This window comes from Rattus norvegicus, chromosome 2, assembly GCF_036323735.1.
Source record: "Rattus norvegicus strain BN/NHsdMcwi chromosome 2, GRCr8, whole genome shotgun sequence".
Classification (NCBI taxonomy): Eukaryota; Metazoa; Chordata; class Mammalia; order Rodentia; family Muridae; genus Rattus; species Rattus norvegicus.
In genome coordinates, this window is record NC_086020.1 from 162,330,294 (window position 1) to 162,345,007 (window position 14,714).

At 35.1% G+C, this 14,714-nt stretch overlaps 1 protein-coding gene across 1 annotated transcript in view; it reads right to left on the minus strand.

The window, feature by feature from the left end:
• Positions 1–12,582, minus strand: part of Serpini2 (serpin family I member 2) — a 29,551-nt gene extending 16,969 nt beyond the window's left edge. The window contains exons 1-4 of the mRNA NM_001134409.2: positions 12,326–12,582; positions 5,349–5,579; positions 3,860–4,054; positions 3,589–3,781 (exon numbers count right to left, since the gene is read on the minus strand). Of these exons, the coding sequence (NP_001127881.1) occupies positions 3,589–3,781; positions 3,860–4,054; positions 5,349–5,579; positions 12,326–12,572 (866 nt within the window). The 5' untranslated portion in view covers positions 12,573–12,582. The remainder of the gene's footprint in view (positions 1–3,588; positions 3,782–3,859; positions 4,055–5,348; positions 5,580–12,325) is intronic.
• Between the last annotated feature and the right edge of the window lie 2,132 nt (positions 12,583–14,714).

Genomic DNA, 14,714 nt, shown 5'->3' on the forward strand with positions numbered 1-14,714 from the left:
TGGAAAATGTGTGTTTCCTACATCAGTGACATTTTCCAGAACTCCTACCTCAAGAGTTATCTCTGTACCCTGACAGGCATTTGTTTGGAGAACCCTGGATCTAAATTTAAGTAAAGTCAGTGGCTACAAATTTGATGATAAATCAGTCTAATTCAATCACAAATTTAATTGATGAGTATTAATTAAATTTCTTCACTGTAATTCTTCAAAGTAATGAATTACCTGTGGGAGTAAGCTAAAATTATTTTCTCACAATATAGTATGTATTTTGGAATATGCTAGATGTTCCAAGTTCTGAGTAACTGGGATAGTGGGGAACATGAAGGCTAAAAGTCTATTGCTAGTGAAAATAGCTCACTTTATGTTACTATATTCAACTTCTTAGTAATTTCTTCCTGGGAAAAAATTAAGTATGATTGTTTTACAAGTATTCCCTGAATAGCAGTAAAGGTGGAAACTATATGTTCCGATATAGCTACTATTTTTAGATTAATGGCCCAGCAATTTCAGGATAATGACAAGAATACTGAAGACTTATTACACTGTCTGATAATGTATAATTATCACTAGAAAGTCATTTAAATAATAGCTCGGCTCATAGAATAGTCCAGTGAAACCTACAGCAATAGAAATGCATTCATCCATTTGATGAAAGCACCATCTAAGGCCAATACCTAATTATCCATAATTATTGCAGCCATGAATAAGGGGGATGAAGTAGCACTTCCGTGGTTAGGCACTTAATATAGACCAGAGTTTTTAATATTTACAAAATTCCTAGGAAGTCAGCATTATCATTATCATTGACATACAAGAAAGCAATTGTAAGAAACTTGATTTCCAAGCTCAAGGTCATGATAAATATAAGAGTAGTGATTTAAACTCAGGTCTATTTGGGTCAAAGCTAACATGCTGACTCTGTCTTCTAATCAAAATATAATTTCAACCATGATCTTGATCAATATACACAGTGGGAGTCATTATTCAACACAGTCATGTTTCATCTCCCATCTACCTTCACCTAAACTAAAATTATCAAAGGAATGGCTAAAAGTAAAAGAGTAAATAACAAAATGCTAGTTAGAAGAAGAATAAATTAAATAACCACAAAATAAAATATTTAGTGTATGAAACATGTTTTGTTTGCTTTACACATGGAATTTGCTCCCATATGTAAGCTCTGAGTTGAACTAGGCCTCTCACAGGTAAAAGCTACAGAAAATGAAAGAAAAATCTGAATTTCTGTGCTCAGATGGGCCCAGTCATGCTTTTCAGTCACTGCTGTGATTTTGTCTCATTAGTTCCCTCTCCTGTATGCTGAGTATTCTCATTAAATGCAGAAGAATTAAAACCTCTTGATGACTCCCTCTGAGTCCTTGTCCTATTATCTGAAGTCCCATTGAGTATATAGTAGACTTTAGCTAACCCTGGATTATTTAAAAATGAAAGTAACCAAACCAAATCTATAGTATTGAAATGTAAATTAAAAAACTGGGAGATGTTTCATGGAATAAAGTGCTTGCTTCAACAGCATAAGAACACAGATTTGGATTCATGGGACACACATAAAGACTACCATGCAATAGGATGTGTTTATAATCCTAGGATTCTTATGGCAAAATAAGACACAGACACAAAATAGCAAAATAGCTACCTTGGCATACACATATTCAAATAACAAGATGCAAAGAGAGCAGTGACACCTGACCTTGCTTTCTAAGCTTTACACACAAACATGTACATACATAGGCCCAGCCATATCATATAGACATAATATATGCACATATATGTAAATGTATTCTAACCTCTACCCAAAAACATGTACATACATAGGCCCAGACAAATCACAAAGACACAATATATGAACATATATGTAATCCTATATTAAAGTAAAGTTCTGTATTAGTAAGATTTACTAACATACTCCTGTATTTACATGTATGATATGCTCACTTTTATCTATACATGTAACATAGACGCATTTTCATGATGCTTTTTATATATAAGAATCTGACAAAAAAAAAGAATCTGACACTGTAGGCATGTGTTATACATTCGAACCTAATAAAATTTAGTTTCTAATATAGGAACAAGTTTTCATATTACATGTAGACAAAATATTATGAATTCTTACTAGTACCCAAATGTAAGACAATATTTAATATTAGTTTTGGTATTTTATAGACAACAAAAGCTAGCTCTCACGCTAGTACATTTCATCTACTGTCAATCTTACAGGCTTTCACTCTTAACTCATTCTATCTCAAAGAATGGAAGAGGAAGTTCTACAAACTACAGGCATAATCTGGATCAGTCTCATGTCCCCTCCTTCCTGCTGCCTCTTGTATATAAACAGTATCCTGGTTGCTTGATATTGATCAAACTATATTACAAAAGAGGCATTTAATTTTCCAACAATACAGGATGTAGAATAGCTCATGTTGTGCAGGGGCTGACTTAGCTCTGCTAACTCCAAGGATTGCTGGACTATACTAGAAGGTAAAAAGAGAAAAGGGCAGGGTCCAGACAATCTTCTGGTCTGTGTTGCTTTTATAGACTTGAGTTTATAGTTTTAATCCAAAAATTACAAGAGAGTGACTTTCTACTGTTTATATTAACTAGTTTGTTCTTTGCTTCTATTCCATGGTAGTTCTGGAAATCTGATGAAATTGACTAAATTGTTCCAATTAAACAGATCTTCACATATCAGTTTACAAATTACTGTGGATTATTATTTGGATATAAAAGAAACACAGCGGGGCTGGGGATTTAGCTCAGTGGTAGAGCGCTTACCTAGGAAGCGCAAGGCCCTGGGTTCGGTCCCCAGCTCTTATAAAAAGAACCAAAAAAAAAACCACAAAACAAAACAAACAAAAAAGAAACACAGCATTGAATAATGCTTTTTAACATGGTGCTATAAACCTGAAGTGCCTGCAGAACAGAGGCAAGGGGATCACAAATTTGATTCTAGCCTGGGCTACAAAGTCACTTCACAATGAACATGGACTGCACATAGAGACTCTTCAGAGAATGGGCAAAGATGGCTGAAACAAAGTCATCAGTCAACAGAAAACTATTTACTTAGTCTACATAATGTTCTTTCCTGATCATGGATAAAACATATTTTTTGAAAAAAGAAAGGTTAATTTGTGCTACTGTACTTCAGAATTTTGAATTCATAATTTAGTTCATAGTAGAGATCAGACCTGGGAAAAGCAAAGGGAAATTATAAGAAGAGAATGTATTCAAGGATATTAGAGAGTGGAGATTAGATCTGGGAGGAGCGAGGAGAAATAGTGATCAGAGACTATGTCCAAAATATAGTGTATGACTGAGATTTTCAATTAATAAACTGGTATATGAAAATATATGAAGAAATCCCAACACAGGATAGAATATAAGCTGTGCTATTTTGGTACCCCATTTAATGAAATTTCTTTTATCTCTCAGAAGCATATTAGTCTGTATAACCATTGCATCCTCTGCTTATAATTCCTCATAACTTCAATGGAGTGGTAATTATCTAAAACTGATCGAGGATTCTGGTTGTAATCGAAAAGTCAATAACACAGAACATGACCCACCCACCGAGGGAGGCTGACTTCCACTTCCTCTTCATGCAGCTCAGAGAACCATTTCTGGACATGACGAGCAGTAACTTGTTTTTCCACTTCTTCTATGTTCACATCTTCTGTGGGAAGAAGGATGACTAAACTAAACTCATCAGCCTTGTAAGGCAATTCCAAAACTTGATATGTCATGGATGACTCGGAAAAATAACCTACAACAAAGGAAATTCATTAAATTTATTTGTCATTTTTCAGACCCATTATTTAAAATATATAGTTTCTCATATTACCATATTTTGCTCTCAACAGAGCCTTCATCATTGGAATCTTGACTGTTGAGCCATCTTTCTTACTAAAATCTGTCATTTCTGTGTCTTCTTTTCTGAATTTCTGTTTCCAATCCCCCTTAAAATAAATGGCGTTTACCAAGACCAGACGAGTCAAGGGGCCAAAGTCTTCTTCTGAGAACATATTTTTAATTTTTCCTATTAAAGAGGATGGAGAACAAAGTAGGGGGAAAAACGTAAGTAGAGATTCAATGGAACTTGCTAAAATTGACTAAAGTAAAAACGACTTGCACAGAACTGCTTTCACCAGTGTATTATGTCATCTAGTTTTGGCAACTGTAAGTGCAAAGGGCAATACTGCTGAGTACTTCACTAAGAAATAGGCGTAAACAGAAACACCAGGAAATCAAAAATGAGAGTGTTCTAGGAAAAAGTGAACAGAGCTAATAATAAACTCTCTGGTGAGATCATATCCATAAACTGTTGTTCAGACAAGAAGAGAACTATGATGTGTCTTTCTGCATATGTGTCGGTATTAAGGGATAGGTTGCCCATGAGAACGACCAAATTCAGTAGGTCAGTGAAACAGCCAAACTTCCTACTTTTGTAGCTGTAACCAGTGACCATTGCATGGTCTGATTTTGATCCTCAAAAAAAAAAATTAATTTTCCTCTTATTTTCCTGTGCAGTAAGCAATTCTTTGTCCATAATGCTGTTATTTCCATTTTCACATCTCTATAAATTCTCCTGCTTACCACCACATCACAGTCTCAATGGATACCTGTTTGTGAGCCTGCCCATGAATAGTTAAGTAGCAACTCATAAAATTACAATTTCTTCAGCACAGTCATAATAAAAATATTTTAAAGTCCAGTAATGCTTATAAGTTACATGCATTGTTATTAAAGTTTCTAACAACTAAAATATTTTAATACTGTCCTAATTTTAAAGCAAATCTAAGGTTATAATGTTTTAAACTTGGATCTCAACTTTAAACTGACCTTAGCCTTTATTTAACAACTTTGTAATTTTTGCCACATTAGGTTTAAAGGTTAGATTACTATATTTATGATAAGATTGCTAGTATTATTTTTAAACATTAACATGATCAGATAAAATATTAACAATATACTTGGGAATACAACATTTTCAGTTGACATATCTAATATATTGCTGGACAAAGATAAGTTTTCTCTTTCCATACCTGAAAAAAAATCAATGCTTGAACAAATATTATTGCTGAAATTATATCGTTAAGAAAAGAAAGGTGTCTGGGAATTAGTGCAGCAATCAATATACTTTTCAAAGCAATTCAGAGTTTCCCTGGGTTGTATAGTCTAGTGTTAATTTAAATGACAGTGAGGTGAAACAGAAGATTCCATTTCTTTGATCCGCAGTGCAATGGGAAACATTCAGCCACTCTTTACTTTAAGATATTAAAAGCAATGAATCCAACAGGAAATAACAGTTTTATGAAAATGGAAAACTTTACCATCTGTTTTGCTTTCTACCCAGGTGCTTATTGCCTGTGCAGAAGTCTTTGCATCTAGAAAATCCACCAGTTTTGTAGCACTCTGAAAAAACTCCTTGTTGCTATGGAGATACGATTCCTTCACAATGAATCCTTCTTGAAGGTAGAGGGCACTGGCAAGATTAAATGTAAATTCCTGTTTCTTCTTCGAGATGGCTGAAAAAAGTGACTTCAGCACAGAGAATTCCTCTCCTACAAAATAATTATAGCACATACTCACATATCGAGCAACACAAAAACAATAGCTTCTTGGCTTTGACACGTGTTCTGATTTATATCGCCAATTTCTCATGCTGAGACATAGCTAACCATGGAAAGTCACTATAAGGATTTTGCACATTTACCTCCCATAGAATATGGATTTTGCAGAAAATCAATGTTTATACTGGACAAAATTTAATTTTTTTCAGAAACAAAACTATGAATTTATGCAGACTGAAGGAAAGTCCCACTTTCTAATGACATTTCGATCATTTCATTGCATGAAATTTCCATTTAAGATTCTTTTCTTTACAAGGAAAGTAGTAAAGAGTATTGGTGGAGGTATGACACCGATGAACAGTTTTCAATGTTACCTTCAACTTCAAGAAACCATTGCTCTTCACTAAAGAACTGCTTCTGTTCAGGTTTCTAGGTTTACGAGATAAGCCCTATAATCATCTCTAGATTTATATAAAAATCTGAAGTGCCTGCTTGTTCAGATTGAAGAATTTATGTATTTTGTCTATCTGCAGGAACAATAAAAGCCTTTAACCCGTTCCAACTATAGCTACTGGGCAGAGTCAATTTAAGTCATTACCACAGCTGACTCTTTACTGGCCAGTGGTTCTTTTCACAGTACTGCACATGGCTCTAAGACTTGTCTACTCTGATGGTTCCTTCCATATTTATAATGGGAAATATGCAAGTCATTCTCAAATGTTACAAACATTTTATGTTCTTCTGACTTAATCCTAGAACTGAGTCATCAAGACAGAAATAGTTTCAAATAACAAGTTATTTCTGGGATTCATTACATTTTCAGAAAAACAAAACAAAACAACAACAACAAAAACCTGAAATGCCAGTTTTTAAACTTTAAGTTGAAAATATTTTATTAATATTCATTAAACCAAACAAACATCATTTACCATTAAGAGATATTCATTGAATAGAATTATTGAGAGAAGTGAGGAGGTGGTTGAGAGCAATAGAGCAAGTCACCTGGCATAGACATCTGACCTCACAAGCACAAGCACAGCCATGTGAAAACAGTGAGAGGAATGTACACACACACACACACACACACACACACACACACGCACACACACACACACACCATAATGCAAGTATTACTAAATGTATGTAAGTATGTAAGGAAGATAAAGCTCGAGAGTATACACATCCTTTAATTATAAACCGAGAAAATGCAGTCTTTGCATGATTAATGAACTGACATGAGATAGCTGCCTTCACATGCTTAGCATCTTGCTAAGCTGGAAGCTATGCTTTGGTCCCTGACACCTCCATGGTCTGGATTCTTGAATACATTGCACAGGGTGCACATCTATACAGAAAGCCATGCCCGAACTATTGCATTACCTTTGAAACTTTGGATTTGCTATCCACTGGCACAGAGGCAAAGCCACACAGGATTTTAAATTCAACAATGCCTTTCTTATGATTAGACTGGAGGACCTCCATGATTCCTGACAACCCTGGGTTTTCTTATACAAAGAGATGGAAAATGTGAAACTAATTTGCTTAGTTATGCAAAGATTCCAGATGCTTTTATTCATTGCTATTGGGAGCTTTAAATGGCATATTTCAGCAGCTGGATGGCTACAGAGAGGACTTTCAAAATAAAAGCATGAGAGCTTATGCAAGAGAATTAATGACAAAGACAAAGTAAAAGAATTCTAAAGTAATTTTCTGGCATTTATAATTTATGGACACCTTTAAAGGAATGGTGGGGAAAACAGGGAGAAAGAGAAAAAAATAGCTGTACATCATTTATCAGAGCAAATAGAATAATGTCAAGTACTTAAGGTCTAAGACCCGTGACAAAGAGATGACCTTTGATAAATTACTGAGCACCTAAATCAATGGAACACTATCACCAAGTATCACACAATTGGAGGAGGATATAAAATTACTGGTCTTATAAACTGGATTATATTTACAGGTTAATGACCTCATTTAACACAGATCAAAGAGAATGCATATGCAAGACCGCTGCTGATCAGCAATGAGAAAAACATTTAATTTCTTAAAATAGAACCTTGGAATCCTAATGACGGGATGAATCAGTTGGATTGAACCGGCCTTCTAGAAATTGCTGTAAAATTCTAGCACTGTTTTTTAGTTATCTTTGGCTACTTTGTGGGTTCTTCTTTCTTCCACCCTTTTCCTTCCACCTACCACTAGACAGGAGAGACAAATGGATAGAGGCAAAGTGGGAAATGTTATCCTTAGACTAATCCTCGCTAATTAGGGGCATCAAGTTCCTTGGGAAAGTTTGCCCTTCCCATCAGGATATCTAACTTCTTCCTGTTGTTTATTCTTTGTGCCCAACTACAACCAGCAGCAACCAATCAACAACCAACACCAACCCCACACCAACACCCACACCACCTTGCCTCTGGGGTCCCTAGCATTTATACCCTTTGAAAAGTCCCCAGAATTCCAAATGTTACACATTCACAGAAACTATCTGCAGGTGGCAAAATCATGCCCCTTTTAGAGCATGAGGTACATTACAGTCAGCTGCTGCAGACAATCTGAAGCAGCCCCATATCCCACACCTGAAATTAAAATGAAAACATATCCTATATTTTTGTTTTTTTCCAAAGGAACCAAAACCCCAAAATTTGTCACTGCACTAATTCTCTTCTCCTTATGTCAAGAAGCCAAAGGTCAGCTATGTGTGTATGTGATTCAAAGAGACCAAGTAAACCTAATAGACTAGAGAAGTGGCTCAGTCTATAACTTCCTTGTCACTGAATTGTGAGGTCCTGACTTGATCCCAAACTCAAATATCAAAAAAAGAAAAGAAAAGAAAAAAAGAAGGAGGAAAGGAAAGAACGAAGGAACGAAGAAACAAAGGAAGAAAAGGAAAAATGCTAGGCATCCTGACATATAATTATGATCTCAGCCCAATGGGGACAGAAACAAATGGATCCTGGGGACTCACTGTTCAAACATTAGTACCAAATTCCTTGCCAGTCATAGACTATCTCAGAAAAGGGAGTGTAGGAAACTGAAAAGATGTTCAGCAGTTAAGAGCTCATACTCCTCTTCCAGAGGACTAAAGTTCAGGTCTCAGCACCTATGTTAGGGTCACACTATGTCTTGTTACTCCACTGTCCACCACAGGCACGTGCACTGAAATGTACACACACACACACACACACACACACACACACACACACACACACACAGAGAGAGAGAGAGAGAGAGTATGAATTATAGATTGATTCAGCCAAATGATCCACACAAATCCCCTAATCCAAACCTCATATCTTATATTAAAGAATATGAAATTCATAAATGTGAGAAAAGTTGAAAAGTAACATGACTTGGGCAAATTACGAGGAGTTTTTGTTACAGAGCTTGGGCCAAAATTCATGGCAAGTATTTTTTTAATATATTTGTAGTGCTGGGAATTAAATCTGCCGCCTTAAGCATGCTGCACAGGTGGTCTACCACTGAGCTGTATCCACCCTTAGATTTTCCTCTCATGCTTCACTGTGTAAATAGAAACATTTCCAGTGCAGCCTTTAACTAATCAATAACTTTTTTCGGAGGCATTATCAGATATTCAGCACAAGGAATAATGTAAGTTTTTTCCATACACATTGAAGCATGAGTAATATTTTAGCACTGAACACATTGGGAGTCTCAGTTGTGCAAGGATACTAGCAGTTTTATCTCTCTTTCAAGAACTATTGACTAAACCAGCCATTAACAAGGAACAATACAGCAAAGACCACACATTGGTAGCAGAAAACGAATTAAGACAGAAGATTCAACGGATAGTATAATTTGAAAATCAGTGATGATGGAGGTAGAAATAGAAAGAAGGCTCAGTGATTAAGAACATTTGCTGGGGTTGGGGATTTGGCTCAGTGGTAGAGCGCTTGCCTAGCAAGCACAAAGCCCTGGGTTCGGCCCCCAGTTCCGGAAAAAGAAAAAAAAGAAGAAGAACATTTGCTATTCTTTCTTAAACCTTGAGTTCTCTTCCCAGCAAGCATTGGATGCTTTATAACAATCTATCTTCATCTCCAGGGATTTGATATCTTCCACTTGTATCTTCAGGCTCATACAGTCATGCAAACTACACACATATACATATAATTTTGAAGAATAAATATTTTATAAAAAGTAAAATTATTGAGGTACTGATGGGAGGACCAACACTTAGGGAAGTTGGTAAGATTCATCTCCAGAATTAACTCTAAGATGCTGAAATATGCCATGATTAAGATATATTATGTTCCAACACAATATTGCTTTTAAAAATAAAAATGGGGCCTGAGGAGATGGCTCAATAAAATGTTTGATTAATTATCAGAGGACCTGATTCTGACCTCAAATTCCATATAAAATCTGGTGTTGCAGTGAAATAGCATAGCTCCATGATTTTTGAGAAGTCCTATTTCAAAAAATAAATTAAATTAAATCATAAAATAAGGTAGAGCAAAACTAAAGAAGACATTTGACCTCAACCTCTATCCTCTACATGCACATACATGTACACTCATGTAAATTCACACACACACACACACACACACACACACACACACACACACGAAAAGATTTGTGTTTTCTTCTCCCTTGTTCCAGTTCCCACCTGACTGCAGGCACTGACTTCTGGCTGTCTCAGCCCATGCTCTACTCTGACATCACCTTGTTCTTCTCAAGTAAGACTGTGTGTGGACTCCTCTGTCTCCTTATCATTTGATCGCTCGTTATTCCTCACCTCTTGGCTGTGTATCTTCTTTTAGTTCTTCTTTTCTCTCTCTTAAAAGTCCAACTTCTCTTTCACTATTTTGCCTTCTAACTTTCTTTTCCTTCAGTACTTTACATCTTTTCATGTCTCTTTGTCACTTAGAAAGTGAACTGCAGAAATGCTTGGTAGATTCTGCTCATTGTTTTGCCATCCATCTATATTCTTACAAAGAAAATACAAAATTTCCCTTATAAGACTCACTTCATTGATTTGGGAAATATTATTGGCCAAAATAGTCATCTCCCTTTGCTTTGTTTTACTCATCTGTCCAGCAGAGGTATGTGTATCTTTTTTAATTTTATTTTAATTGGATATTGTATTTATTTACATTTCAAATTTATCCCCTTTCCCTGTTTCCCCTCTGGAAACCCTTTATCCCATGCCCCCTCCCCCTACTTCTATGAGGATGCTCCCCCACCCACCCTTTCCTCCCTCCCCACCCTGGCATTCCCCTACACTGGAGCATCAAGCCTTCCCAGAACCAAGAACTCCTCCCATTGATGTTCTACAAGGCCATCCTCTGCTACATATGTGGTTAGAGCCATATGTACTCTTTGGATGGTGGTTTAGTGCCTGGGAGCTCTGGGCATTCTGGTTGATTGATATTGTTGTTCTTCCTATGGGTTTGTACACTCTTCAGCTCCTTCAGTCTTTTTTCTAATGCTTTGTTTGGCATCTCTGTGCTCAGTCCAATGGTTGGCTGCTAGCATCCACCTCTGTATCTTATAGAGTGATTACGGACATTAAATTGAATGTCTTGCACATGTATAGAGGTGTTGGATAGACTGCATTCATGTTTGGTAATACCTCATTAATATTACTGTGATGTTTACGTTCATATCTCACCATTCTTAAGACATTTATGTTCCCATCTAAGATGTATCACTCCGGGAATTTAATTTCAGAGGCCTATTTTGATACCTTAACATAGAGTCCGTTTTGCATGCACTCATAAACAATATATTATTTTTTCATGCAGAACCATGAGATGTAATGTGCCTGGGAGTGGAGTACTGGACTTGCTGGGATTAATCAAGATGACTACAGTAGCTTCCTTATACATTACTCACAAAGGAAAGTCATTTAGTTTCTTAGCAGTACTCCTTCTATCCAAACTTCATTTAATTTCAAATGGAGCAACTTATGCCTCGCCAATACTTTGAGGAAAACAAATTCCTAAATGCAGATAAACGATGCTGAGGAAAATGTACTGCAATTAACTGTGGTTGTACTATCTAAACTCTCAAATCAAAAATCTAGATGTCTCTTCTGACATTCAGGATGTGGTCTGGGATAGGAACATAAATGCTTAAAACTCAGACCACTGTGAAGAGAAAATATGAGCTGTATGACCAGCGAGATGTGTCTAATAGGATGTCAGTTGCCCACACAGGGTATTAGGAGATTCCAAAAGAACTGCCCACATTAGCAAACCTTTGATGTATCCTTTAAGTGCTCCCTTGCCCCATTTTGCAAAACTAATAAGCTAATAAATTCTATGTTAACGTCCTGTGGACTCTTGGTGAAGTAGTGCATTACTTTTGTGAGGGAAATATGAGAAACAGTTACTGAAGAAAGGTTGACTAATTAATGCCCTTTCCACATGAATAAATAAAATGCAATGTTAACATTATATTTTGAATCAATTCCTTGATATTAAAAATCAGTAAGTGGAAATACACAAACAGTTCAGAGAAAAACACACAGACATATAGAGAATTTTATTTCTGTATAAACCTTCATTTCTTAATAAAGTATTTTTGCTACATATTTTAGGAAGAAATAATTATAAATGAATAAAATACATACATAATAATTATCTCTTTGATTATAATTTGGTACTGTCTCTGTTTATTTTCACTTCTTAAAGTTCTATGAGCTGAGCTTCTCCCTGGTATCTAAAACGTAAGCGACTGTGTCTAGAGAGAGTTACATGCAAGACACTCACCTGTTGAAGTTTTCTGCATTCTTAAAGTTTGCATGATCTGCTGCTGTGCTTTTCCTTTCGCACCTAACTGGACCATCCCAAGAAGCACAGTGGTTCCAAGAGGTGAAAATATAACATTGTTCTTGTTGGATAAAGAAATAGCTTTATAAAGATCCACTGCAAATTCAGCATTCTTTTGATCCATAGTTCTTGAAGTTTGACTTCCAGAAAGAAATAGTAGGAAACTCCACAATATTGTCTTTTTCATCTTGACTTCTGTGTATTAATTTAAAATGTATCAGTTTTTAAAACAGATTTTTATCATAGAGCTTAACAGTAGAGCGTTCATCTGTTAAAGTATTGTGCATATATGTACAGATATAAGTGTGTGAGTGCACATGTGCACACAAACTATATATGAATATTTCATACACACACATGTGTGTGTTTGCGTGTGCAAACAGAGAGACAAACAGAATATTCTATATAAAGTACCATCACAGGGAGACATTATTTAGTGGCATTTGTTGATATGTATTATGTAATAGAAGAAGCCTACATACTACTAGTATTAAGGTCCTTCAAAATCTAGCATAATATATATCTTGAGGTTCCTAACACCAACAGTAAAGCTCTACTCTCGGCACATGGTCAGTGGCAAGAATTATCTAAGTTGCTTTATGAGACTTCATCTCTCTTTTTGCTTGAGTTATTTATTGGCACAGCTGAGACGCTGACTCAAGGGAAACTTGTGTTCAGGTTACTTCAAAAATTTATAGGCCAAGAGCAGCTGGACAGTCAAGGCAGTGCACTCTAAGTCAGTGGGCAGTCTGGTTACCCCAACCATAGCTCTTCTATATTCTATGAATCTTAGAGCAAAATGTACCAACTCTCACTTCATAGTTTTCTAAAGGAAAGAAAGGAAAATAAAGAAATATGAAAGGGAAACAAAACGATACTCAAATTTAAACGGTAAAATAAAAACAATAAAGGAAATTGTCAAACACTCTGACTAAACAATTAACAACTGGGGGGAAAAGAGCAATAGAAATCCGTAACTATTCACAAGACTACCCCAGTTATCTATTGGCCACTAACGCAATTATAAGGAAGTCACCTACCTGATTATACTTTCAGTGAAAACAGTTTTGAATGTTTCATAGAATAGTAATGTTGAGTTCTCATAAATTACAGCAATGGTAATTCTATTTTATAACAATAAATATTAATTGACTGCTAGGAAGTGGCCTTTCAATGAAAACACACTTCAAGTCTTTAGAATAGTGATGTTAACTTGAAGACCTGAGATATTTTCCTAGAGTTATATGCTGAGTTACTAAGAAGCATTAGTAAGCGTAAAGATAAAGAATAATCAAATAGTCTTGAAAAAGTAACCTATAAGGTGTTATTTTGGTGTTTCAGATTTTTAATATAAGTAGAAAAGAACTATTTGAATTAATATAGATTTTTCAAAGGACAAAATCTCAAAATGTACTCTAAAGCACCTAGTAAAAAATGAAGTGTTAGTAAGACATGAATGTAGATGTAAATTGTCACACAGATGCTTCATTAAGGATTAAATCAATATACTAGGTTTTAAAAATACAAAAGTAAAAAGAATTCATGAGAGAAGTTTTACACATAAATATTTTTACATACTATGCTCTGATACATATACATAAATTTACACATATACATCTGTATACACATATATATTGTCTTTGAACTTTTTATGAATATATATACTATTTCATGAATGTAAATGCATATATATTAAGTTTCTCAAAATATTCCTGACCAAAATATCTGTTTACAGCTATGTAAATTATTTAAATGTTATCAGTGTTTTTAAAACAAGTTGGAATTCATTAGATATACTTTTATGTATTTGTCCAACAATGGGATGATAAATATTATTGGGAAAAACAGAACTCTCCCTGGTAATAGTCTTGGTCTTATGCTAATACTTGTACTGATATTTCTCATAATGAAAATTTACTCTGTTATTAGTCATTTCTACCATAACTTGTCCAGGAAGTTATAACATCAAACATATAAAACATATAAACTGGGTTTAAACTTCACTTAGCTCATTTGGTTTTGAATAATACCTTACCAGAAAGCTCAAAGAACTGACAGATAAACAACACGGTGGATAGTTCTGTAAGAATTTGACCTTTCAACAATAAACAATTTTAGGAAGAATGAAAGTAATGTTTTATTTTTAAAAAGAAACATCAAATTATTCTTACACCAAAGTTAGTCAAAGTGCCAGTTCTATGTTACAATAAGCATAGTCCATGTTACTAAATATCTATTTTTTACTTTTAAGGAACTTACCTAAAATTAACTTCGGACTATTTACTTCAATGCTGTAGTTAAAATGTGCTTACTGGAAAAATCTCTTATA